The sequence below is a fragment of the Leopardus geoffroyi genome, chromosome A1 (assembly GCF_018350155.1).
Source record: "Leopardus geoffroyi isolate Oge1 chromosome A1, O.geoffroyi_Oge1_pat1.0, whole genome shotgun sequence".
In the NCBI taxonomy this organism is placed as follows: Eukaryota; Metazoa; Chordata; class Mammalia; order Carnivora; family Felidae; genus Leopardus; species Leopardus geoffroyi.
This window is the reverse complement of record NC_059326.1, coordinates 11347335-11373449: the sequence shown is the minus strand read 5'-3', so window position 1 is coordinate 11373449 and position 26115 is coordinate 11347335. Positions and strand designations below refer to the sequence as shown.

General features: G+C 37.7%; 1 protein-coding gene across 10 annotated transcripts in view; it reads right to left on the bottom strand.

The window, feature by feature from the left end:
- Positions 1-26115, bottom strand: part of FRY (FRY microtubule binding protein) — a 454383-nt gene that overhangs the window by 94071 nt on the left and 334197 nt on the right. For all 10 annotated transcript variants that reach the window (XM_045472997.1, XM_045473090.1, XM_045472660.1 and 7 more), the window contains 12 exons: positions 23080-23338; positions 21620-21802; positions 19006-19092; positions 16557-16816; positions 15939-16128; positions 15196-15320; positions 13176-13233; positions 11998-12089; positions 11525-11697; positions 10043-10203; positions 8889-8999; positions 4855-5009 (listed from right to left, as the gene is read on the bottom strand). In XM_045472997.1, the coding sequence (XP_045328953.1) occupies positions 4855-5009; positions 8889-8999; positions 10043-10203; positions 11525-11697; positions 11998-12089; positions 13176-13233; positions 15196-15320; positions 15939-16128; positions 16557-16816; positions 19006-19092; positions 21620-21802; positions 23080-23338 (1854 nt within the window). The remainder of the gene's footprint in view (positions 1-4854; positions 5010-8888; positions 9000-10042; positions 10204-11524; positions 11698-11997; positions 12090-13175; positions 13234-15195; positions 15321-15938; positions 16129-16556; positions 16817-19005; positions 19093-21619; positions 21803-23079; positions 23339-26115) is intronic.

The following is a 26115-nucleotide window of genomic DNA, read 5'->3' as shown; positions in this document are numbered from 1 at the left end:
CGAAGAACGATGAATAACATTTATGTTATGACCTGCCTGCTCTGTGCTGGTTACTCTGCCAAGGCCTTTACCTAGATTTGCTACTTAATCTTCACAACAAGCCTGTGAGGCTTGGAGAAGTTAAGCATTTGCCCAAGTTCATGTACAAGTGGTGGGGCCCAGACTGCATCCTGGATAAGTCTGACTCCAAAGAATTAACTTATCCACAATGCTATCAGCCTCCGAGACAGCCTCCAATTGCACATTTCATTTGGAGTTCTAACAAACTACAAGATCTGGAGCTATGAAACTAGAAAGAAAGCTCTGTGAGCCCCACAGTGGCAGAGATGTCTTACCTATATTGCTGTCCCTGATACTAAGATTTAACATATATGCATCTTTATATAAAATAATACTGGATAATATTGCTGGATCATTGGGGATTTAAAGGCAGGAAAAGGGAAGGAAAAGCCTCCCTCCTAGGCAGGGCTATGCACTTGACCATGTACTCAGGGCATTCAATTAACTGCTTAGGGCTGAGCTATGGAACGTATGGAAAACAACATTGAAAGAAATAACACATATAGAAAATGAAAGAAACCTAGGGATGGAAAAAATTAGAGAGATCTCAAATGAGTGAAGGAGGACAAATAAAACATTTGTACTTAAACGTTTAAAATGGTCTTAAGGGCTATTTTGGTTAAGTGTCCGACTCTTGATCTCAGCTCAGGTTATGATGTCATGGTTCGGTAGATTGAGCCCCATGTTGGACTCCGGGCTGACAGCGCAGAACCTGCTTGGGATTCTCACTCTCTGCCCTTCTGCTACTGACACAGGCGCATGCACACACACACACACACACACACACACACACACACACACACACTTCCTCTCTCTCAAAATAAATAAATAAACTTTAAAACAGGCTTTCACTATTAAATTATTCAACAAAGGCAGTGGAAAGGTAAAAGAAAAAGACAGCTGTGGTCATTTGGAATAAAAATCAAGTTGTAAAATAAATATGAAAGGCGGATATTGTTCAGAAAGTGAACCAAAAAATAAAACTGTTCCCCGCCACCCCCCCACCTCCCCCGCAATCTAGAAGAGAGGAGATTTTGAAGAATTTGGGAACCAGCCACCAGTTCTGGCTTATGTAGGACTAAATGACAAAGTTCCGGATAACTTTGAGGTATTCTGGAGAGAAACACATTTTATGAGTTAGTGGAGGGGATTATTTCATAGCTTTCTGCTTCTAGTAACTATTGAATAATCAGAGTGTTAACAGAGTGCTTACTATGTGCTAGGCCATAGGTCAAGCGATTGGTTTTGAACTTCACAAACATCTCTTATGCTCAGATATACAGATATATGTGTAAGGAGTTGATCAGATACACTGTAATTTATTTACTCATTCCCCTATTAACAGTCTTTAGGTTGTTTTTCATTGTTTTAAAATACAGCAGTAAGCACACCGCATGCATTTCTTTCATGGTCGCAATTACCGAGGCTAGCATCTACCATGTTAAAAAAAAAATAAAAGATTGGTTTTATTTAATCTTTACCCCAACTGTGCTATTGTTCCCATTTTACAAATGAGTAAGCATTTGTAGTAACTTGCTCAGGAGCACACAGCTTGATTGGAGGCAGAGCTAGAATTCAAACTCAAGACAGCACATTTCCTGAGTCCAAATTCCTAAACTCTCTGTTCTCTTGAAATACTCTAGCTGCTGACACAACCAAACAAGCTTTTGCATCACCAGCTAGGGAGCGTGACTGGGATTCATGACCCATAAGCTTCCCTTGTCTTCCTTGGTAATAGATGATATTCCCTTAAGACACGTGAGACATTTACTTTTAATAATTGAAGTTCGCCAAGCCTGATTTAAATTAGGAAAGGTTGATGAAAAGTTACAGGCAAAACAGACGTACAAACAGCAATGGAAACCAAAACCACCTCCAAAAATAAACCCAACAAAATTCTTTATAAATTAAAACTTTGACCTTCTACATGATTCTAAAACACTTACTAAATATATTTTAGGAGTATGTTGGATGGTAAGAGTAAAAACAATAGAACCCTTCAATCAGTATTTAATTAAAAGTGAAGAGAATTTCATTGAGTTAAGCTAGTAACTGGAAATGACCTCCACTTTTAATCTAAAGCATACTATTTACTTTGATTTAGAACGTTAGAAAGCCATTTAATCTCGTTCTTAATTTCTTTCTGTTCCGTACTGATATAATTTGGAGTTGTGGGGAAATTAATAAGAACACACACAGAAGTCAAATAGTTATTTGAATTAATGCTGCCTGACAGCATTTTCTCTTTTCTTTGGTGCTAAATTATAGTACTGAGCTGCATTTAATCATTTTTAATCAAATATAAAACATATTTTATAAAAAATTCTCCAGAATTAATATTATCAGGTCTACCATCACTTTCTACTTTTATCCTCACTTCTCCTGGTCCTATTCAAGATCCATGCTGACTTCTGAATCTCTCAATATCACTAGATATATCAAAATTATAGTTACAGTTTCAGTTTTGAATAGATTCCAGCAAGTTCACAACATATGTACATGCACACACGCACACACACACACACACACACACGAGTCCTCTATAGACAGAAAAGAAATAATGTGAAGAAATATTTTTCCATTATCACAGCTGATGAATAAAGGGATCGACATAATAACTACGCAAAAATGGCTAATTCCGTCTTCTAAAACCAAAGAAAATTTTAATCAAGAGCATTTTTAAAAAATGTTCAATCTTTGAGGTATTAGGTATTTTATAGTCAATTGTATATTGTTCCCTAGTAAATGAGTCTGCTTATAAACTGTCACATTCCTATAAAAATAAATCCAGCATACGCTCATTTCTATTTGAAAAGGAGGAGGTAATTCTTGACAAGAAAGATTCTTTGCTTTAGAATACGTCTTGTAGGAATTACTGTACAGGTAATTTGTTTGTGAAGGTTAAAATATGACCCGCTTTATGTATGACTTTTTAGGAACGTATTATTTCATAACGTATGATATTTAGTGTTTTTAGAGGCGAACTTGCAGAAAACAAAGCAAAAGCTAAAACATTAGAATTCGTTTCAAAAAAAGTACTGAAAACTTAAGTGCAAAACTTAAGACGTCCAAACAAATCTAGAGGCTTATCTAGACTATGCAGACTGAGAATTTATGGGGAGAGAGAATAAATTTAAGTCACAGCTGAAATTTTAAATTCTGAACGTGCCCCATGGTTACAAATGACACAAGGGTTGGCTACCTTCTTGGCCAACAGATATGCAAAGTTTGTCTAAGAGAGCAGAATAGTTTAGAAGGAGATCTTAAAAAATCTAAACATGGAGAGTTATACGATCTAATATTTTTGTGACTGGAGGTATTACTGAAATCGAGATTATACTGCTAAATTCATAGATATTTATTTGTGTTCCTTAAGAAAAAATACGTAGACTCATTCAGAGGAATGCAGTATAATATTTTATGAGATGGCCACGCAACGAAACAAATTTGACTAGGATGGTTCAAATCCAGTTCACTGGGAGAAAGGCAGCAAAGAGAGGTAACTCTTACTATTTTCATTTTTGTCAAAGGGATCTATGGTCCAAGTCATATTCTAAATATATTTTCTTTTTTTTTTCTAAATATATTTTCAAAATCAAAGAGTCATGTGAACAAAAATTTATTTTTAGAATGTCAAAATATCTGAAAATAAAAGCACACTCTGGAGAAAGATTTTTTTTTTTGGCAAAAAAGTGCTGTTTTGGTAATATTCTATAGGAGTAAGTATTATTTCATAATGTTAACAGAGCAAAGTAAAATGATATCCAACCAGGCAGCTTGGATTAAATTCATCTGCTGTAACTTTTATAGAGATTAAAGTATATAATAAACATTCTACTACTAAGTTTATAGAAAATGAAAGCTTTAGGTGTGAAATATTATCTATTATCTTCACAAATGAAAGATAAAAATATAAAGAGATACCTCTCTCTTTAAATAGCATGTCCATTTTAAGGTTTACTGAAAGTAGATGTCTCTAATATTCTGTTCTTATTAATTTAGAACAGAATAGGTTGTACTAGGTCAGAATTGAAAACTAATTCACTTTTATTCCCTTCATCTGGTAGCTCAAGATAGCTATTTAAAATGCAACATTTAATTAAAAAGGGAAGTCGATAGTCTATACGAGTCTTTTCAAAAATAAACTTGAGCTGCCATCTCAGTTCCTAACACATAAGCTCTTCCTTGGGAATAGCTATGCACTTTGTGGTCTTCATTAACCCTTTCACCTTAGCTATGAAATTGTTTCAGTGAAATAGTGAAATTTTTTCACTCAGTAAATTACAGTGCTGAACAACTTCACTGAGGGACTAATTTATATAACTAAGGAGGGTGGTTTTACAAGTGTAATCTAAGGAACCCACGGTGTCACATTTTCTTTTTTCTTCCTTTCTGAAGTTCTGGCCAAGAGAGAGATAACATTTTAAGGTTGCTTCCTGGATTTAGTTTGGTCTCAGGATGGCTGAAGGGCTTATAGTTTACATCTGTCACAAACATTTCTGGAAATTCCTTTAATGTATCTTGTTTTTCATTTTCAAATTTTGTTCTCATGCTTCACTGTGAATTTCCAGGCAATTAAAAAGATGGATGCTACCACTCCAAATCACTCTTCTGGAGAATGAGAAAAGTCAATGTAGCTGCAGACTTAAAGGGAGCGGACTATCTACTGGGGAAATATTGGCCATTTTGTATTTCCTTAGAACTTACTGCTCTCACGTGTTCATTATCATGGAGAACAACCTTCATTGTACTTGCCACTGACCGTACCTTTCACTTCCAAGACCACATACATACCTGCTTCCACACACAGTTGCAATGGCTTTGAAGCAGCCGGATGCAAGCTGGTAGGAACCTGTGTAGCATCGGTCAATCGCCCAATTAAAAAGATTGATTTGGTCAGGATTAAGTTCCAATAGCAAGACGACAACTTCACAGCCAAGCTGATGAACCTGAATACATGGAGAAAAGCAATTATTCATGTCTAGTGAAAGATTATTCCAGAGAAAGAAACAAAATCATGCCTACCCAATATAAAGTGGGTAGCATGAAAGTGGAGACTGTGTATTCATCTTAGTTTTCTTTTAAAGACTTTATTTTTAAGTAATCTCTACACCCAACGTGGGGCTCAAATTTACAACCCCGAGATCAAGAGTTGTGCGCTCTACAGACTGAACCAGCCAGGAGTCCCTTTATCTTAATTTTTATTCCATATATTTTACTTTAAGAGGATGCGATGTTGCAACTGAATATTGAAATGTATGTATAAACCAAATTTGACTCTGTAAATCTGTCAGACAGGGTCCACTCATTCTGGATTTTTAATTCTGAAAAGATAATGAAGACTGTTGGCAATGTTTCTTCATTGTATTTAAAATATTTTTGAAAAGTACATGTATTTGGTTGAAAAGTAAATATACAAAAGGATGGCCTTTATGCATGCAAGTCTTTTGAGGAAAAAAATCCGAATATGTTTATGGGGCTTGATTACTAAATATACCATGTAAAATTTAGCTGGCAATATTTTAAAAAGAAATGTAGTATTAATAAACTCTTCTAAATCAGAGACTTTCATATGAAACAATCATCATACTAGATAGAATTAATGAGATCCTTTATTGACGGTTCTGGAAGCTACTGTCAAATACTGGATGGTCACATCTGTCCATGAGAAGCCTAGTGCGTGGAGGCCATATTCCCCTAAGAAAGTAACATTTTCCTGTTTCCTTCTGTTTCCTTCTCTTGCCAGTTGCCACGAGGGGGATAAGAAAAGATTCTGGGTTTTTTTTTTTTTTTTTTTTCTAACCACAGGGTGTGGGCTAAGATGGGAGTAATATTCTAGTTGGATGGTTGAACATCATCAACCTAGTTCCCTACAGGCTTAAGTAATTAGCAGCAGATAAAAGTTAATGACACTATTAAAAAGGACTTAAAAATACCATTTCATTAAAAAGTTGGTTCGACTTGAAAGAAAATCAGCAAGTTTTTAATTGAGCTTTAGAAACTTTATATCGAAGTATAAGATACATAGTATACAATTAATTCATAAGTAAATGATGAGTTACTGTAACCGAACACACCAAAGTGAACACAGGAAGTAGAACACCAGATTGATTTCCTGCACCACGGAAGCCTGCCTTATGCATCGTCCTAATCACTAGCCTCTCTCTTCTTTTCCAAAGTAACCGCTATTCTGACTTCAACAACTGTTGGTTAGTTTGGGCTGTTTTGAACTCTATGCAAATGGAATTATATTGCCTATAATTTTGTGTGTTTTCTTGAACACAACTCCTGTTTGAGAAGCATCTATATTCACTCATTTTCACTGTTACATTCTAATATATCTTTACTTCACAATGTATTCATTCTATATTGACAGACATCTGGGTTGTTTCCAGCTTTTGCCTTCATAAAACTGCTTTGAATAATTTTGTACATGTCATATGTTGCACGTACTGGAAACTTATTTTATAAAATATATATTTGAGTAAAACTGCTGGGTTTTAGGGCATACTATGTTCAACTTTAGTATATAATGACAATCAGGTTTCCGAGGTGGTTATGTGGATTTCTACTCTCTGTAGCATTGTGTGAGAGTTCCTGTTGTTCTATTTCCTCATCAACATTGTCAATCTTTTTAGTTTTCACCATTCTGGTGGATTTGAGGTAGCATCTCCTGTGGTTAGTTTGCATCTCTCTAATTACTAATGAGCTTGAGAAACTTTTCTTATGTTTATTGGCCAAATAACCTCTTTTGTAAATTTCTTTAAGTCACTTGCTTATTTTTCTATGAATGTCTTTATCTAATTATCTGTAGGGATCCTTAATATACTCCAGATAAGAAGTGTTGGTTTTATGTTGCAAACATCTTTCACTCTGTGGCTAGCCTGTTCACAGCAGCCTGTTCTGAGCATTCTAATCTCAGAGAATACTTTCAATATTCACTATATGGTATGATTTTTATTATAGGTTCTTCTCAGACACCCTTTATCAAACTAAGAATGTTCTTTTTATTCTTAATTTTGATAGGAGTTTCTCTCATAAATAAATGTAGAATTTTATTAAATGCTTTTTCTGCTTCTATTGAGATGTTTGTGTATTTCCTTCTTGAGACTCTATTAATATAATTAACATACTAAGGAGTTGATGGATATTTGAATATTGAACCAATCTTGCAGTTCTGAAAAAATGCCAATTTGATCATGATGAATCATCTTTTTATATATCACTAAATTTGATTTTCTTATATTTTGTTTACATTTTTGTATCTATACTCCTGAATAAAACTGCCTGTTAATTTTTTTTATCCTGTTAAATCCCTGGCAGGTTTTAGTATCAAGGTTATACTGGTCTCATAAAATATTTCCTCTTGAGCTGTTTTCTCTCTAAGGATTTTGTATATAATCAATGCAATTTGTTCCTTAAATGTTAAATTCATCAGTAAAGCTATCCAAAGTTTTCCTTGTGAGAAGACTTTGAATTACAGATAAAATTTCTTTATTACTTATAAATTCTATATCATTGATTTGCTGCTCTGCTTCATCCATCCTAACCATCATGGCATCCATTCGAGATTGTATGTTGGTTGTAGCATTTTTAATTTCGGCCTGATTACATTTTAATTCTTTTATCTCCGCAGAAAGGGATTCTCTGGTGTTTTCTATGCTTTTTTTCAACCCCAGCTAGTATTCTTATAATTGTGGTTTTAAATTCTAGTTCAGACATCTTAATTTTATCTGTGTTGATTAAATCCCTGGCCATCATTTCTTCCTGTTCTTACTTTTAGGCTGAATTCCTTCATCTTTTCATTTTTGAGGAAGAAAAATAATTAATAAAATAAAATAAAAAATAAAAATATTAAAAAGAAACCAGAACAAAATCAAAGGAAGTTAGATCTTAGGTGTGTTTCGGTCTGCTTGTTGAGAGACGCTACCAAAATTTCTTGCTCATGTTTATTACTTAAATGACTATTCAGATTTTTCTTTTCTTCTAGGGTTGTGTGTTTTTGGGAATTTGTCTATTTTATTTAAATTTTCAGGTTTATTGGCACAAAATGTTCATATATTCTCTTTTATTTTCAACATCTACCATTTGTAGGGATGTCCCCTTAATATTTCTGATGTTAGTGAGACATGTGTCTTCTCTCTTTCTTGATCAGACTTGCCAGGAATTAATTTTATTAGTCCTAATAAATTCAACTTTGGCTTAAATTATCATGTCTATTTTTTCTCTTTCATTAATTTGTGCTTTCATCTCTATTATTCCCTTCATTGTACTTGTTTTCAGTTTAATATGCTATTCTTTTTATAATGTCTTTAGATGGGTGCTTAGGTCATTGGTTATCAGTCTTTTTTTTCTTTGTCAAATATATACTTAAGGCTATACATTTCATTCTAAGTACAGCTTTATTTACAGCCCACAAGTTTAGTATATATTATTTTTGTTATTCTTCAGTTAAAGATATTTTTTAGTTTCTATTGTAATTTGTTCTTTGACTCACTAGTTATTTGGAAGGGTGTTTTTTAATTATATTTTTATTATTGATTACTAGCTTATTATCACTGTGATTAGAGAAATAGTCTGTGTCATTTCAATCCTATGAACTTCACAGAAACTTGTTTTAGGGCCCAGTTTATAGTCAAATTTGGTGAATACTTTTTTTTTTTAAATTCTGATGCATCACAGTGTAATATGAATAACACAAAAACCTATACTTCTGTGGCTGATACATGCAGAGATTGTGCTGTGAACAATGCTTCTACACTCTAGTAACCTGATCAGGTAGAACACCCAAGACATTTAAAAGCAATGTATTTTTGGCTAATACTTACTCGTAAATCTTGACAAGCCAGAATGTTGTCAAGCCACTTATATAGGTAGCCATCGGGGGAAAGGCCCACATTGTCAAACACAGGGCCGCAACACAACACTGCTGACATTGCCTGATAACAAAACAACCAAATGTGTGCATGAAACTTGGAATGATCTAATAACACGCAAGTGACTTCACAAAATGTAACTACCAGATTTATAGGTGATGAGAGTCTTTTAAAGCAGTTATTACCATAATATTTTAAAGTATTCCTTACTAGATTCAATAAGAAGGACCAGATTCCCAATTTTGGATTTTTAAATAAGAATTAAAAGCCATAAATTTAACTCCACGGACATATAATTTTATGATTAAACAAATCTTTACGACAAAAGAGTAAGATACTCAAAACAAAATGGCCATTTCACAGTATTTATACTTACCTTCCGTGATTTCAAGTGAATAAATTCTGCTTATAAGGTAAATACAGCTTTTCAAATTTTGCTTTGATGACAAATATTTAACCAATGTACTAAATTGGCAAACTATGAAAAATGTGGAAATAAATAACATGATTCTTAATCAAAGGAAAAAAATTAAGAATATAAATTTAGTTACTCGGAGAAGGAGAGGAAGCAAGGGAATGTAAGAATGACTAACTTTGTAATTACTAGGTCCAAATGACTATGAGAGCCATGGTTTAAATCAGCTAGCTCCATTGAGGCAAAAGTCAACTGGTACGTGATCAAACTTCCATATATATGACAGAATTGAAACACAGTTTTCTAAATGTAATTAGGCTGCAAGGAATAATGCTTCTGAAGTTTTGAAACAGTTAGTAGTGTGGAAATTTATTTTTGGAAGTGTTTCAAAATGGAAGACTAAAAAGGGAACCTCTTGGTAGGTTCTGAACTTGAGGTAACATACATATCTTTTTTAGGTTTTATGTTAATGGACAAGACAGCTACTAACAGGGTAAATAAGCAAATCCATGTGGTTCTCATACACTAGATAAAAGTAAGAGCTGGGACAAGTTTTGTATTTTGAAACCCAAACCTCAACCCAGCTGAGAAACCAACTGGAGTATTTACATATTTATACACAGCCATCTATCTACGGGGAAAGAGACCATTGGGCCAACGTAAGTCATCCACTGAGACAAAGGTGCCCTACCTTTAATGCGCAATACTGGTATCGTGTAATTTGATGATTTCTATCACTGTAGCGGTCGAGAGGGGTGAACATAATGCTGAAGGGTCCTGCCCACTGGCTAAACAAGATGAAAAGATGATGCCTCAGGCTTTGCTGGGGGAACAGAAATCTTCGGTGGTGAACTGGAGAGAAAAACAGAGTTAGGAGTCGGCTTGACTGAAAAGTATAGTGAATACACTTTGTGTCACTATTATACATGATTCCTATGTTCTGAGGAAAGCAGTAATTTCATTTCCTAACTCAAGTCTTCTGTAATGAAACATGGATTTAAGAAGTCAAGCCTCATTTTCTCTCTACATGTGTGGTCTTCCTGTTCCTCACGCTGCAGTCAATGGCACCTTGTCCAGAGCGGGAAGCAGAGGAAAAAAGTGGACTCACAGATCCTGCTTTCTAATCAATGTCTAGCAAAACTGCAACCCCTTCCACTCAGTTACTGATTACATATCAAACATCCTCTCAACTGCTGCTGCCTGTGAAATACAATGTATATACTGTCTATTTTAAACAAACGTATTTTAACTGAAGAAGTCAACTGAAATCTTAATTTAGGGTCATCTAAGATGAGGAACATTGGCAAGAAAAAGGTTTTACAATCTCAAAACAATGAAAAGGTAGAAACAGTTGAGTTGTGGCTTTTTGTAATTATGTCAAAACTTTTTTTTTTTTAAGTTTATTCATTTCGAGAGAGGGAGAGAGAGAGAGAGAGAGAGTGCATGCAAGCAGGGGAGGGGCAGAGAGAAAGGGAGAGAGAGAATCCCAAGCAGACTCTGCAATGTCAGAGCAGAGCCCAATGTGGGGCTCGAACTCACAAACCATGAGATCATGACTGGAGCCAAAATCAAAAGTCGGTCGCTTAACTGACTGAGCCACCCAGGCGCTCCATATGTCACAACTTTTAATTACAGCAATTAATTTTTACACCAAACTGGCCAGCTATTTTTATTCTCCATGCTTTTATTAGATGAAAAGTTTTCATACCCATACCCACAGTTTGCTCTGTGCAAAAACCTCTCAATAATCTAATTTATTAGCTGTATAGAATGTGTTGATCGGAGAGTGAAGAGAAGGCATACTATGTAGACAGATCACATGTTCACAGGTTAGCACAATAAGAAGAAGAAATGAAGCCCTTGTGAATGCTCCCCCTGAATTATTTCCTTCCTATGAATTACATAGATTCATTTTTAGATGGGAACCAAAACAAAGAATAGAAAAAATGACAAGAACAAAGCTAAATTTCATTCCTATTGTTCCCTTTCCAACTCTGTGCTGAATTACCACAATCTGTTCTTATGTGTATTTCCAAGTATTTCAAAATGAATGAACGATCCCATCTAAGACCTGCACACAGGCCAGTAGGATTAAAGAGGAAAAGCCCAGTAATGAGAAACACAAATGATCTGTCAGGCATGAAAGGAAATCCGCAGTGATGCATCCCTGTACCTGGAACACATTGAATCAAGTTGGCGACCATCGCACTAAAATGTGCCCGGATATCTTTAAGAATTTCAACTTCTTTATCATTTTCGGCTTCTAAAAGCATGCGGGTCAGGTCCACATATTCTAAGAACAAAGCTCCAAGGGCTAACGTATCCCGTTCCAAGGCTCCATTTGTGCTGGAATAATAAAAAAGAAATAAAGCTTTTAGATGACTGGTCTTTACATCAAAGTAGTACATGCTTCATGGAAAATAAGATTCACTGTCAGAACTCACACACTAAATTTGTTCTTGACCTACGGGCAGTATAAATCGAATATGCACAAAAACAACAATACGCTTTTTTGGACGTTTCTGAGTAAAAGTTAAAGGTAACATATTAAACAAAACAAAAGAAAGAAAGACAGACAGAAAGAAAAAAAAGACAAAAAGACCAGTTTGGTGAGGAGAGATCAACTCATTAGAATCTTAACTTTACCTGTCACTTATGACACCAGCATCAGCCAGAAGCTCGAAAATTCGAAGTAGTTGTAGCCTTAACAAATCCCGCCGTTCTCGGCGTTTTTTGTTCTGTGTAGAAAAACGTAATACCATTTATGAACGTAGGCAAAACAATAACTTTGCTTTGAGAAACTGTATTAAAGAAAGGCATAATATAGACATGACTTTTCATATTTTTGAGAGAGAAAGAGGGTACAAGCTGGGGAGGCACAGAGAGAGAGGCAGACACAGTATCCAAAGCAGGCTCCAGGCTCTGAGCTGTTGGCACAGACCCCGATGTGGGCTTGAACCCACAAACTGAAATCATGACCTGAGTCGAAGTCAGATGCTTAACTGACTGAGCCACCCAGGTGCCCCTGGGTTTTCAATTTTCTAAACACAAAAGACAAGGGTGTTTTTCTTTCTTCCAGATCCTTAGAGAAAATCTTGCTATTATAGGCTATAAAAGAAACAGATCCTAAGTGGGTCAGTAAATATTTATAAGGTGGCAACGTTGAGAACTAACCAGCCTCAGTTCCTAGATGCTTCTGGCATCTATGGAAAGACAGAGGCATGGAAACAAGAAAGGGCTAGTGGACACGAAGAATCCCACCAATTCTGCTCATTCTAAGTCACACTGCTAAAATTTTTGCTACTTCTTGTATCTTATCTACTATAAGGGAAGCTTCTTTTTCCATCTTCTTCTTCTTCTTTTTTTTTTTTTTTTTTTATCCTGCTGTGTATAAATTTGTCCTTTCCAGAGTTCACTTCAGGAAAGATAATTTTGAAGAAAATCCTTCCTATGCCAGATCAAACAAATAATATTCTTGACCATTCAACTCCTCGTAAAAAAATAAGCAAACCAACAAAAACATTCAATCAACTCAAACCTCCTACAAAAGAATGTAGTATTTTAACATGCACGTGACCATTTAGATTGTTTGCCTTCATGAGTTTAGAACACAGAATCTTTTAACAGAGGAACCATATTATGCTAAATATTCAAATACTGAACAATAATAAAAATAACAGAAGTTAAAATATTAAGATTCACTATTAAAAGCAGGCTGGGTGTTTGTATTTTTTTTTTTTTAGGGGAAACCATTAAGTACGATCTAAATTTATAACGTTGACCACATGAATGGAGGTATTAAGTATTTAAATTAAAAATATTACCTCTGGTCTTCGTTCCAGGGCTTCTTTCATTAATGGATGGAGTTCTTCCACCAACTCTCTATGGAGATAAAGGTTGGCATTTGAAATTCACTATTATCGACACCAAGTTTATCACCAAATACATGCATTTAGTCCTAAACCATGTTCTTTTCTCATTTTGCTTCTGACATCAACTGCCCCCTGGCCTTTCCGTTTCTTAGTCACGTGGGGAACTGGAACTAGGTGTTGGCCTGTACTTTGTGTTACTGGTCTTTATCCCAGTGGTATGTATATAACTTGGGCTCAATGCATGTCTGTTGACTTGACTCTGATTTACTGTTCTGGAGGCCCTGATGTTGAAAATCCCCCTCTAAACAGTTAAACAAACAATGTATTACAAGTGGTGATTACATTCAAAGCACTTTACTACAGGCAGTGGGGATGAAGATAAAATCGAGTCCTTCACAGAAGACATTTTCATCTTTCACCCATCCCCACGATCTCCAGTTCTTAACTAATTATTTGTGTTTTTTGGGAAATAACTTCTGAACTGCTATGTCAAGACAGACAAATTAGAAGAGCTAGCCTGTGGCTAGGTATTTTGTGTATAGTCTGTCTGTTCTATGCCTGAACACCTTGCAATATTCTGCAGTCTTCCGGTGGGATAATTTGTGCTCTTAGACATCATCCTCCAGGGAAATCCAAAGTTAGGAAGGTAAACTTTGCGGCATTCTGTGCTGAGAGACAGAACACTTGGACTCCATTTCAGATTTCTCTAGCACAGATGCTAGAATTTCTTCATCAAAGAAATGGAAATAATATTAATGACCTCCTTCAACTGCAACCATTTACCGAATATTTATTACGTACATTTTTACATTTAATCCTCTCAATAAATATGTAAGATAGATTTTATAATTATAACAATTTTTCTTTTATTAGATAGATATACTTCATTTTTATTTATTATAACAGTTTTACAGGTAAGGGAACTGAGGCCCAGAGACATTAAGTTTTCTGGACCCATGCGGCTAATAAATTGCATAATCTTACCCACCCCTAGGAATACTGAGAGGGCAAGATGTACGAGAATATATGTCCTTGGGAAAGAATGTTAGTTTCTTAGGTTCTTTGGGAAAGAATGTTAGGTTATTCCAGGAATTGTTTTCTTATCTTCTTGTAGTATATCTACGTGATTCTTTGTCTTAACTAGTTAACTAGTAAGTAGTAAAAACACTGGTGAGCTGACACTCCAGTATCAGAACTCACAATTACTTTTTATGAGAATAAAATCTGACTCTATACATGAACAACGTAACAGATTTTTTTCCAATTGCCTCTAAAATGTCTCACTAATCTTTAGTTTTCAAATAGGGTCTCTGGCAGATGCTTAGAGCTTTCCCTTTTCTCTCTACATAAAAAACTTGAGAATTTTACTGGTGCTTATATGCTTAGCTCAAGTCACCAGAGACAGCCTGAACTAATATTTTATGATGACTCTTTCAAAAGGCTTTGACACTGCCTCAGATGGAACGGTTATTTGATTAAAGGTGTGAAATGAGCCAAGAATCCGAGATATGATGGTTCTATTAAGGCAGATAAAGCACCTTCTGAAAAGATCGACTAGTGTAACAGAATACCCTTGAAAGAGTTCTATCAGTGCTTAGCCTTTGAGATCTGTTGCATAAATGGCTGATGAGCAGACCTCATTGTTTTGACATGAAAGCCTCTGAACAGTCTGGCTCTCTGACGATGGACACTGAATTACCTTCACTTACAGCTATCTAAAACCAATCTTGCAAACGAGATAAAATCTGAGATGGAAAATCAAAGCTGCAAAGGCGAAAGGGGAAAAGCGAGGCGGCGGTGAGAAACGCTGGCTACGTGCACGTCAAACCACGAGGACACAAAGGAAATGGCACAAAGCCTATAAACCCCCCCAGGCACATGCCAACACGCAGACTCAAACTTGAGTTAAAAACAGGAACTACGACAACAGCAGTAGGAACGAATTTAGAGCAACTCATTGAGACTACCGTACCTGAAAACAAGGGAATTTGTTCTTCCAAATCCTAAAACTAAGGACTCTGTGATCTCAATGCCCTCTAGTCTCATCAAAGGCACCAACTGCTTTAACAGAACTCCCACCGATGGGGTGCCTATGGCCTGAAACAAGTTGATTAAAAGTGAAAAAGAGGTAACATGATAACCGATGCTTCCTTTAATCAAAGGATGATTCCATTACAACAGTTTCAAAGTACTAAACCACGTCCCAAAGCACTGCCATCATTTCAGGGAGAAAAAAAACAAAGACAGACATAAATTTTAATACAGCACCATGAATGCATTTTTTACCTGGGACACAAATCCTAAAGAATACTTTTATTATGTCTTCCTTTTTAAAAATTAAATCTACAAACCCATTCTTAACAAGATCATGTAATGAAGGCATCGTTTCAAGGAGAATACTCGGCAAGGAGGGAGAGAAATGTGGTATGCAGGGCAGGAACCAAACCTCAGGGCATAATAAATGAATAAACCTCAGGGCACTCTATGGTCTTAAGCAAGTTTCTTAACTTCTCTTAATCTTCAGTTCCCCACTTGTCAGGGAGGACTCATAAATTATGCACGTCAACGCTCAATGGAATTTAGAAATGTGTAGGATGAAAATCTGATCCCATATACTCCAGATGGCAGGCACAGTGCGACGTGCACTGTGAACTCTAGACAAACAAGCTAAAAAAAAACCTTACAGAATAATTCTTCTGAAGCATGTCACGTCACCTTGTTATCGTAGCTCACTGTACCATCAGGTGTGGTCGCCATTATTTCTGGAGTGGAAGCTCTTAAGTGTCCCGGGCTCATAATACTGGGTTTTGCAACTCCAAAACAAAGAATAAGGTAGTTTCTCCACAAGGTAACATAATTATCTCCACTGCCGGCGGTGCTGGTTTTCTTGGCATTAATTGGGCTGCTGGAAGTACGGAGTTGAAAACAAGAGTGAAACTAAGTTCTGCATTTTAAATATCACTTGTTAAATAAAGACCCTAGGAAGTGCCCAAACACAGTTGACCTACTGCCCGTCAAGGATTGTCTATGCTGTTAAGAACGGTCTGGACAGGGAATGTCTCTATTGGATGGGAAGTTGAATAGAACTTTAAGACTGTTTTCACCACTAAGTTTCTGACAGTCTATAGTCAATCATATGGATTGTTAAGGAAAAAACAAACAAACAAACTAGTGCTAGGTAAGAGTTTTTGACTGGCTTTTATTCAATATTAAGAATTCTGTATTAGGAAGTGCAGAAACCAGAGAGGATTATAATATGCCAATCTTTTAGATAACACGTAAATGTAAGCGGGCAAAAATGATAAACAAAAGAGGAAAACACAGTTCTCTTACTTTGGGTCAACCAGAGGCATGACCGACTGGAGCCGAGTGAAGGCGTACGGCCAGGCGTAGCTGAGGGCTGTGGGGCAGTGTTTGGGCAAGTTCTCCTGCCGGAGGAAACTGAAGAGGCAGAGGACCCAGGGGTCTTTGACAGACTGAGCGAATATCCAGACGTGGGAAGGGCTCTTCACATCGTAGTGGCTATTGACCAGGACTGCATTCCACTCCACCAACCACTGCAGATCCACACTGTGGGTCAGCGGTAATGTGGCCTATGGGTCCAAGAAGTAGGCAATGAATCAATGCTGCACTGCAAATTACACGTCCCCACCACGGCTGGGTCTAAATGCCCCTTCGTCCACAGCGCTCTTCCTGATTACCTCCTGCGACGGGCCAAGCTTTGAATCTGAAACACCCCTCCTGCTCCTGCCACATAGGATGCCCATTTGTAGCCACTGCTGTTTCTGATGCTAGACTGAAAGCAGTTCAAGGGCAGGGCTCAAGGACACAGGTCATATTTTGAACAGTTTTAATGGCACATAGCACTGTGCATTAGTACACCCAACTGCTCACCGCATATTTCTTGAAAAATATATGGCCTGGGTTAAACTTGATCATGGATTTGCCATTGAAAATTCTTAAAAGTTATTAACTTCTAAGATTCACAAACGTGTTTTTAATCCCTGTCTTGGTAGTGTGGGTCTTTTAATGCCATAATCTTGTTTACCTCTCCTTAGATTAAAGTACCTTCCCTCTGATTTAGGGAGATGGCTGAATGCAGTCACTTTTATGAAGGGCATTTCACTGATGGTTTTGAGGTAAGGCACCTACTTATTCTTGACCTATGATATCAAGCCAAAAAAACCAATACGTTTGAAAACTTTTTTGCTGCATATCTCGTGCAAGTTCGTATGGGTCATTCTCTTTTAAGTCCAGAATATTAAAGTTTGGGGAAGACCACATTTCAAATAATCTGGCAGCTGTGCCCGGAGAGAAGATTGCCTTTATGACTGTCGGGCATTTAAAATGACCTGTTCTATCTGATGGGTCTACAGGTTCCCACGGGTCAGGTGCCACACTAGTAGCCTCAATGGTGAGCGGGCTTTAAGGGGGCGCATCTTGAGCTTCAGAGTCAGAGAGGAGGTTCCAACAGCACCCCCACTCAGAGCTCATGACCTGGGAAGAGTCCTGAGCATCCCAGTGTCTCTGTCTGGGAGACATGAATTTATAACTTGGGAATTAGAATGCTAATCTCACCTGATCTTTTAGGTAAATTATGTGAGCTAAGGAATGTAGAAACATCTGGAACAAGGCAGCCACATTCTTCTTCTCCCCTTTCTGTGCATCTTCCTAAGTGAGGTATGGCTGCTCTAGCTACCCCTGGCTCAGGATTTTGATTCTGATAGACAGAACAAAATCACGTGAACGAAATATAATCTGCCGACAAATAAGATATGTGTATATAACAATTAAACTCAACTCTTCCATTCCATGTTAAAACACATCGAATTTTGGAAAGAAGGACTATACAATATCACTGTGAAAGTCTGTACTGCTGGGCTTACTCGTTTGAATAATGATCATTATTACTACGACCGTAAGCAAGGACAGGGCCACTAAAGGTAAGGATCTGTGCTCAGTCTCAGAGAAAAGACCATGAAAAGCTCACAAACACCTTCAGGCTCTGTATTCATTTATAGCTATTTGTGAAAAATGTTTGTATTCGTTTATAGCTATTTGACAATAATATACAAGAGGCATCAGCAATGTGGATTCTGCAAGCGGTCCCTGATCTGCACTGCCTCTTTTCAGCTATTTAGCTGAAATTAATCCAGGTCCCCTTACTGCACTATGCTGATTAAAAAAAAAAAAAATCAGATAGTTAATATCAGTTTCAATTTCCCTTCAAATTTTTTCAGGAAATTAAAGTGTGCCAATATGCTCTTGAAAAAGAAAGAATCTATTTGCATGGCAGATAAGGCTGTCCTATAGTCAGAGTCCAAGTAGGGTCAAGTGCCAGTCCTAATGCTTCTCTCTGTGTCACTATGGTGCTGCCCCTAAATATTTTTGTGTTTAGTACCTATGAGGGTTGAAAAAGATAATGTTAAAGCATGCTGTAAACTGTAAGGCACCATATAGAAGTTACATACAGTGTTAAGCATAATAAATAAAGAGAATTAACTTTCTTAAAGAATCCTGAGCAATTCTTCTTGAAATTGCAGTTTGCAAAATATTATCTATATTCCTGAGGCTCAAATTTTGTTTGAAATTTATCTGGATGTTTCCTCAGCTAGTATCTGAAAAGCCTGTCTTGTTTTCATAAGTACTGTTGTGTCAGTTTATTAATCTGACATAAAACCCCAGCATTCTGCCACAGCATTTTTCTTTGTCTCTCTTTGTCAGACAGATCCAGAGCTTGTACTTAAGAACAGTTAGGAATCAGGATCAAATGTGTACTTACCGAATCTGAAACTGCTACATGAATGAAACTTTCGAGAATGGAAGAACTTAGCTGATCCATGACATCAATCATAGGCCTGTCATCGTCCTGTATGAAGGGTCGGCAGTTACTCTCCATGGGAAAATGAATCCTTCCCACCCACCCCACTGCCTTTGTTCAGTACACGAAGCAGAACAGCTTGCAAGATAGTGATAAGGGTTTTCTCATGGAAAAGTGAATGCCAAGATGGTGAAATGTATAGATTAAATTCCCTGTGAGTCTGAGTTTAGTCTTTCAAGTTTCAGTGGAAAATAATTAGAGCTCTAACTTCACAGTGTACTGAAAAGACATATACTTGAATTTCAAAAAATCATGCGTGTACACAAGGATCTAAACAAACACTCGTGCCATACGTCATCCCTCAGAGTGTTCACGTTGTCGTTAATTTGAAGGAATGAAAGCCCCACAAGAATATGCTTTGCCAGACCACTAAAATGCTACATCCATAAGTCACTCATCAGCAAAAATAACTGATAAATTGTTGACTATGATTGAATTTTAGTTCCAAAGAAAGTGCAATGGAGACTGACCACATACTCTGTGGTATCTATGTTGTGTAAGCTATTTAGTAAAAGAAGCAAACTACAGGGTATAGGAGAGAGTATCTTATTGAAAATTCTTCTACACAAATAGCATATATACATATGTATATATATGGATATGTGTATGTTTGCCATCCTTTATTATAGAGAAGCTCAGAAATATCAAATTATTTACTTTAAAAGCCTTCAGGAAAGCCTCGGGTTGCCATTATTCATGTATGAATGAGAATGGTTTCAAAAAAAATTGTGGTTGGAAAAAAAAAGCACAAGCTCATAGATTGGACAGATTGGTGGTTTCAGGGTGGGTGAAATGCACGAAGGGAATCACAAGGTATAAACTTCCAGTTACAAAATAAATAAGTTATGGGGGTGTAGTGCACAGCATGGGGACTATAGCTGATGATACCATCCTGCACATTCGAAAGTTGCTAAGACAGCAGATGGTAAAAGTTCTCATCACAAGAAAAAAATTCTATAACTCTGTATGGTGACACATATTAACTCTACTTATTGTAGGGATGATTACACAATGTAAACAAATACACCTGAAACTAATATAATGTTGTATGTCAATGACACCTCCATAAAAAAATTATACAAAGCTGGGGCTGGTCCAAGAAAGTAACATATGAGAAATGTTTTTAACACAGTCCCGGAAAAGCAGTTAAGAGCATGGGTTTTATACCTGAAACTAACGTAACAACTGTATGCCAGCTATACTTAGAAAGAACACGGGGCTTCGGGGGTTTCAATTCGGGCTCTGTTGCATCCTGTTGATTTTGGGTAAGGTACTGAATTTCCCTAAACCACAATTTCCGTAACTGTACACTGTGGATAATAACACTAATTCTTAGGTGATCGTGAAAGTTAAATGAGATACTATGTGTAGAGCCCAACACAGTGCCAGACACATCCATGGTAATCATTGTTATCATTACTATCATAGTTAGAGACTTAACAGAGTTTTACCAAACTACAGTATGTCTCAGACATTCATTCACCAGAAACCACAGATGTCCTAAAATGTATCACAAAGCTATCTGAAGAAAAGTGAGCATAAAGCACTGTGATGGATTTGAAAATATTTGGTAAAGACAATGGCCATTTTGTGGGTCATAAAACCAAGATCAGTGATTTAAACCCGGAGAATGGAAAGTAGCATTTTTCGAAGAAGTATGGGACACAAAAAACTGGTCCTTCTCCCATCGACCTAGGTACTGGGACTGGCCACCTGGGCTCGCAGGCAACATGCCTTAACATTAGAACAAGGATGTAGAGCCCTTGACCAAGCGTGGAGGTTAGCTGGCCGATAATGCTTAATAATAGGCTCGTTTCTCTGATCTCAGGGGACATTTTCTTGCGATGGCATTTTCTACAATTACTGATGCAATTAAACAAATTTCAGTTAGCCAGACTGTTTGATACCTTGATCATTTTAAATGGAACTCATTATTTTCTCAAGTTCATTCTCTAGTATAAATGTAATAATATCTTCTTAATTTGATGTTTGCTGAACATTATTGGGAAGAATGATCTGGGGGTGTCTAGGTGGCTCAGTCAGTTAAGCGTCCGGTGTCAGCTCAGGTCACGATCTCATGGTTCGTGGGTTCGAGTCTTGCATCGGGCTCTGTGCTGACAGCTCAGAGCCGGGAGCCTGCTTCGGATTCTGTGTCTCCCTCTCTCTCCGCCCCTCCCCCACTCACGCTCTGTCTCTCTCTCTCTCAAAAATAAACATTTAAAAAAATTTAAAGAAAAAGAAAAATGACACATAACTGAATCTTAAAATTCTTCACTTCTTAACCAAGCACCACCTCTTACAGAATCAAGAGTGGTCTTTTTCTATTGCTCTCAGAATATATAACTCATACAGATCAAGAATGTTATTTCATAATCAAAACCCCATGACGAATCAAAAATTATTTCTTGACATGTGTGAACGGAAGGACAGAAAACAATAATGCATTATTTACAGGTTTTAATCTAAACTTCAAAAGAAAGAAATGAATTGGAAAATTCAGAAGGATAATCCATACCTCCGGTTGACCCAGGGCAACAAATAAAGCTCGAATTTCCTTGAGTATTAAAACGGACAGTTTGCGTGTGGCCACCTGGAAACTGCAGAGTAAAACCAGAGCAAAGCCTTCCACGGCGTGAAGAACACTGCAGTGGGGACCTCGCTCCGACTGAATTCTGTGGCTGGAGCCATTTGGAATTAGCTGCCATGTAATGAGAACACATTGTATATTCAGAAAAATAACAACCGAGGAAGAAGAAAGTACTCACATGCGCATCTTTCGGCACATGTGACCTTGTTAATATTAAAATAAATTACAGTGGCTTCTAATCAGACAGGAGTATAAATTCATTATTATTCATGACAGCACAGATCTCTCTTTTCTTTAGATCAATTGTTACTTTGAAATACCATCAACCATCTGTTACCTCTGATAAGAAATAACTTTCAAAGGCAATTAATATTAATAAGAACAAAACTGGTTCTATTCATATACTGTTGGCAATTATACCATAAATTCAGTCAAAGTGGCCTAATTTGTTTTTAGCCAGATTCCCTATAGACTTTTGGAGACCGTTCAATTGAATTTTCAAACATTTACTTCCTAATCACACTTACTTACTGGCATTTGTGTTAGATTCTAATCTAGGTTTGTGCGTGCTTATGAGATGGGTTCTCAAAGTTTCCGAACCACGACCAAGTGGGTCTGAAACAAAAGCAAGCCAGACAACAGGGCAGATTCCACATCCGTTTCAGGTTTTCCCTTTGACAAGCACATGCAATCCTTGTTTCTCTCCCTTCCACGTGTACAACACACAAGGAAAGAGGCATGACCTAGGATCTGGATCCTGGCTCTTCCCTCAGCGCTGTTGTGCTTCCCTGAGCCTCCACCTTCCCCAGACTCTCAGCTGTGTTCTTCCCTCGCCAGGCCCTCTCTCTGCTCATTGGATGCCAAGTCACCGCTGCCCCTGCTCTCCTGACAACACCTCTCCTCAACCTGCTCTTGATAACGTTGTCATTAATTTTTGCCATTTAGGACTGATTTGTGAAAGAATAAAGAAACCACAAGGTTGCATTTTCTTCTCTGTGGATATTGGGCAAGGCAACCAATATGTTGCAGGCTAGGAAAAACAAAACAAAACTAGTGGGCAGCTAACTTTCCTATATGCATATCCATGCTGGCTCAGTAGCCATGTCTATAGCCGTTTGCTCTTACAGATGTATAATCATAATTCTTGGAAAAGAGCGATTTCTACTCCCTTAATGGTTTTGTGAATGTTAACAACTCTAACCTGATAACATATCAACCCTGAGTTTCCCGGTCACAGCTTACACGGATGGAAAAATTAAGGGCCACCACAGGGCAGAAAGTTCCTAGGTGGCTGGAAGAAAGAACGCCGAAGTTTCTCCGAGCTGTGACGCGTTTACATGTGTACTGTATTAGGGAATATAAATTGGTGGGAGGAGTGTGAAGATTACCTCTGAATTTCTGATCTTGCCGGCTTGTTCGTAGACTTTTCCTTGAGTTTGTGTGACCAGTTTCCACTGCGTGAGCAGCTGGAGCAGTAACTTGAGGGATGAATCAAGGAGCGTGTGGTGCATGTCATTTACTTCCCGGAGTAGGAAGTTGGTAAAGCCAAACAGTACATCTTCTCTCCAGTCTGAGAAGTCAACAAGTAAACCCTGGAGAGAGTTTTGTGCAATGTGTCGCAGTTCATCGTCCATATGAATAGACAGCCTGCAAAATGAGTCAAAAAAAGTAAAGGGATTTAGTTTATTAACTTTTCTTCTAGATCTGTGATTGAACAAACACAGGCCTCGGTTTTTCCTTGTGTCTCAAAAATGGGTCGCCCCCAGGACCCCTGGGTGGCTCAGTCGGTTAAACGTCCGACTTCAGCTCAGGTCATGATCTCAACAGCTGATGGGTTCGAGCCCCACATCAGGCTCTGTGCTGACAGCTCGAAGCCTGGAGCCTGCTTTGGATTCTATATCTCCCTCCCTCTCTCTGCCCCTACCCCACTCACACTCTGTCTCTCCGTCTCTTAAAAAATAAATAAACATTAAAAAAAAATAGTTCACCCTTCCATATACTCTTCATTCGGCTCCCCTAATGTGGACACCTTCTATGACCATGGTACCTTTATCAAAGCTAAGGAATTAACATAGGTGCAGTGCTATTAACTAAACTACAGATTTTATTCAGCTGTCACCAGTTTTTCACTAATATCCTTTTTTTCTGTTTCAGGATGAAATCTAAAATATTACATGACTTTAGGTGTATCTGAATAACTTTTTAATACATTATTGACTATAGAATAAATTAGTATCAAACCCTGTCACTTTTAAGGATAAAACAACTGAGTACCAGAGAAGCTAAGGGACTCATCTGGAAGTTCAGTGAAAATGAGCAACTAAGGGTTAGATCAACGGTCCACAATTTTGCCCCACCAAGGGAGATGCGGTGATGTCTGGAGACATTATTGACTGTCACAACTCAGAGAGTGCTACCAGAAGTTCTCTAGTAGTTAGAAGCTAGTGATCTGGCCAAACGTGCACGGGCCAACTCCCTACAACAAAGAATTATCTAGACCAAAATGCTGACAATGTCAAGGTTGAGAAAACCCAAGTCAACCGGAGAATGTCAGGGTATTGGTGGTTTAACCTAGAGTATCATAATGATACTAAATCTTGACATTGTATTAACCATCAGTTAACATAATGTTGTATAGATTCTTCTATTCATTTATTTAAGACACAAATATTTTTGAGACTCTCCTGAGATGCAGACGTAACAGCCCTTAGGATATCGAGGTCAGTATGGTTGTGTCAATTGGGTAGGGTGCTTGTAGGAGCCAGGGGTGAGATGGTGTTGGAGAGGAAGCAGAGACAGCTTGGCAAAGGGTCTGTGGGCCATGCAGGGAGGCAATACAGCAGGGAAGGGGTGAGGTGTGTGTGCTCTGGAATCAGAAAGCCTGGATCAGTGTCTTGCCTCTGTCAGTTACTAGCTATGTGACCTTGTGCTAGTTACTCAATCTCCCTAAGCCTCAGAGCCTCATTTGGAAAACAGGGACAATAACTGTACTCGCATTTCATAAATTTGTTGTGAGGTTCATTAAGATGACCCATGTATGGCATATGGCACCACAAGGAGGGTGTGGTAGGCATTCAGTAACTGTTAGCTATTATTATTAGAAAAAAAAACTGTATCTTGAAAGTTATAGGTGATATAACATGATTAGATTCACATCTGGAAAAAAACAATAGGCAGACATACGGAGGAGAAGGCTTAGAGAAGCAACCAGAGGCAGGACAGAGACCAGCTAGGAGGTCACTGCTGTGACTTAGGCAACAAGCGGTGGGGGCCTGACCCAAGGCAGAGGAGTGGTAAGGAAGGAAGACAGAGAGATCAAAGACACTGAGGGGATCATACTTCTAAGGACTCAGCAGCCTGGAGGCATTTAGTGTGGGAGAAGAAAATGGCTAAGTCACTGAGAGCGCCCCCAAATGATCGATATTCTCCTCAATGAAAGGGAGGAAACGTTGGGACCCAGAGTGGTTAAGGAACTTCCTCAAAGTCCAGGATTCCAATCTAGCACATCTAACCCTTAATCTGGTTTTCTGCAAAAAAACCAAGTCTGGTACAGTTCTATATTTTTGAATAAACATGGCTTCAAAAATTCGATAAGCAAACACCTGTCATATTTTCTAAAGCATAAAGCACACTAATTGGTCCAAATTTGACAATATAAACCAGGCAAAAGCTTGTTAATGAGCAGATATATACCAAGTCAGGGAAAATGTATTTCCTGTTCCAAAAGCAAGTGACGTTCTACGAAGACGCTGGAAAGGAAGATCTAAGCTATTTCTTCCGGTTAGACTTGCCCCACTCAGTCTACAGTTCTTTTTTTTTTTTTTTTTTTTTTTTTTATTTATTTTATTTTTGGGACAGAGAGAGACAGAGCATGAACGGGGGAGGGGCAGAGAGAGAGGGAGACACAGAATCGGAAACAGGCTCCAGGCTCTGAGCCATCAGCCCAGAGCCCGACGCGGGGCTCGAACTCACGGACCGCGAGATCGCGACCTGGCTGAAGTCGGACGCTTAACCGACTGCGCCACCCAGGCGCCCCCAGTCTACAGTTCTTAAGGAGGTCACAGTGACTGAAAGAAAACAAAGATGCCCTTACCCTGAGCTTCCAGTTGAGGACTGGCCAAACTTACAAACTTTCTTTGTAAAACAAAGAAAGAACTTACAAACTTTCTTTGTATTTTAATCAGCAGCTTATTAAGTGTAATCTGTAACACATAATATCTGAGTTAAAGCTGGGGTTAAGGGCCTGAGGCCCCCCTCATATGGGAAGAAACATTACTCTATAAGCACCCCTGAGTCATTCTGCAGCCCATGGTTTAAAAAAACATTAGTTTATAAAACAACAATTGCAGTCATTTTCCCATCTTAAGTTCATGATTCCTATTTATTGTATTTATACTATCTATGGTCCTGAATATTTGAAAGAT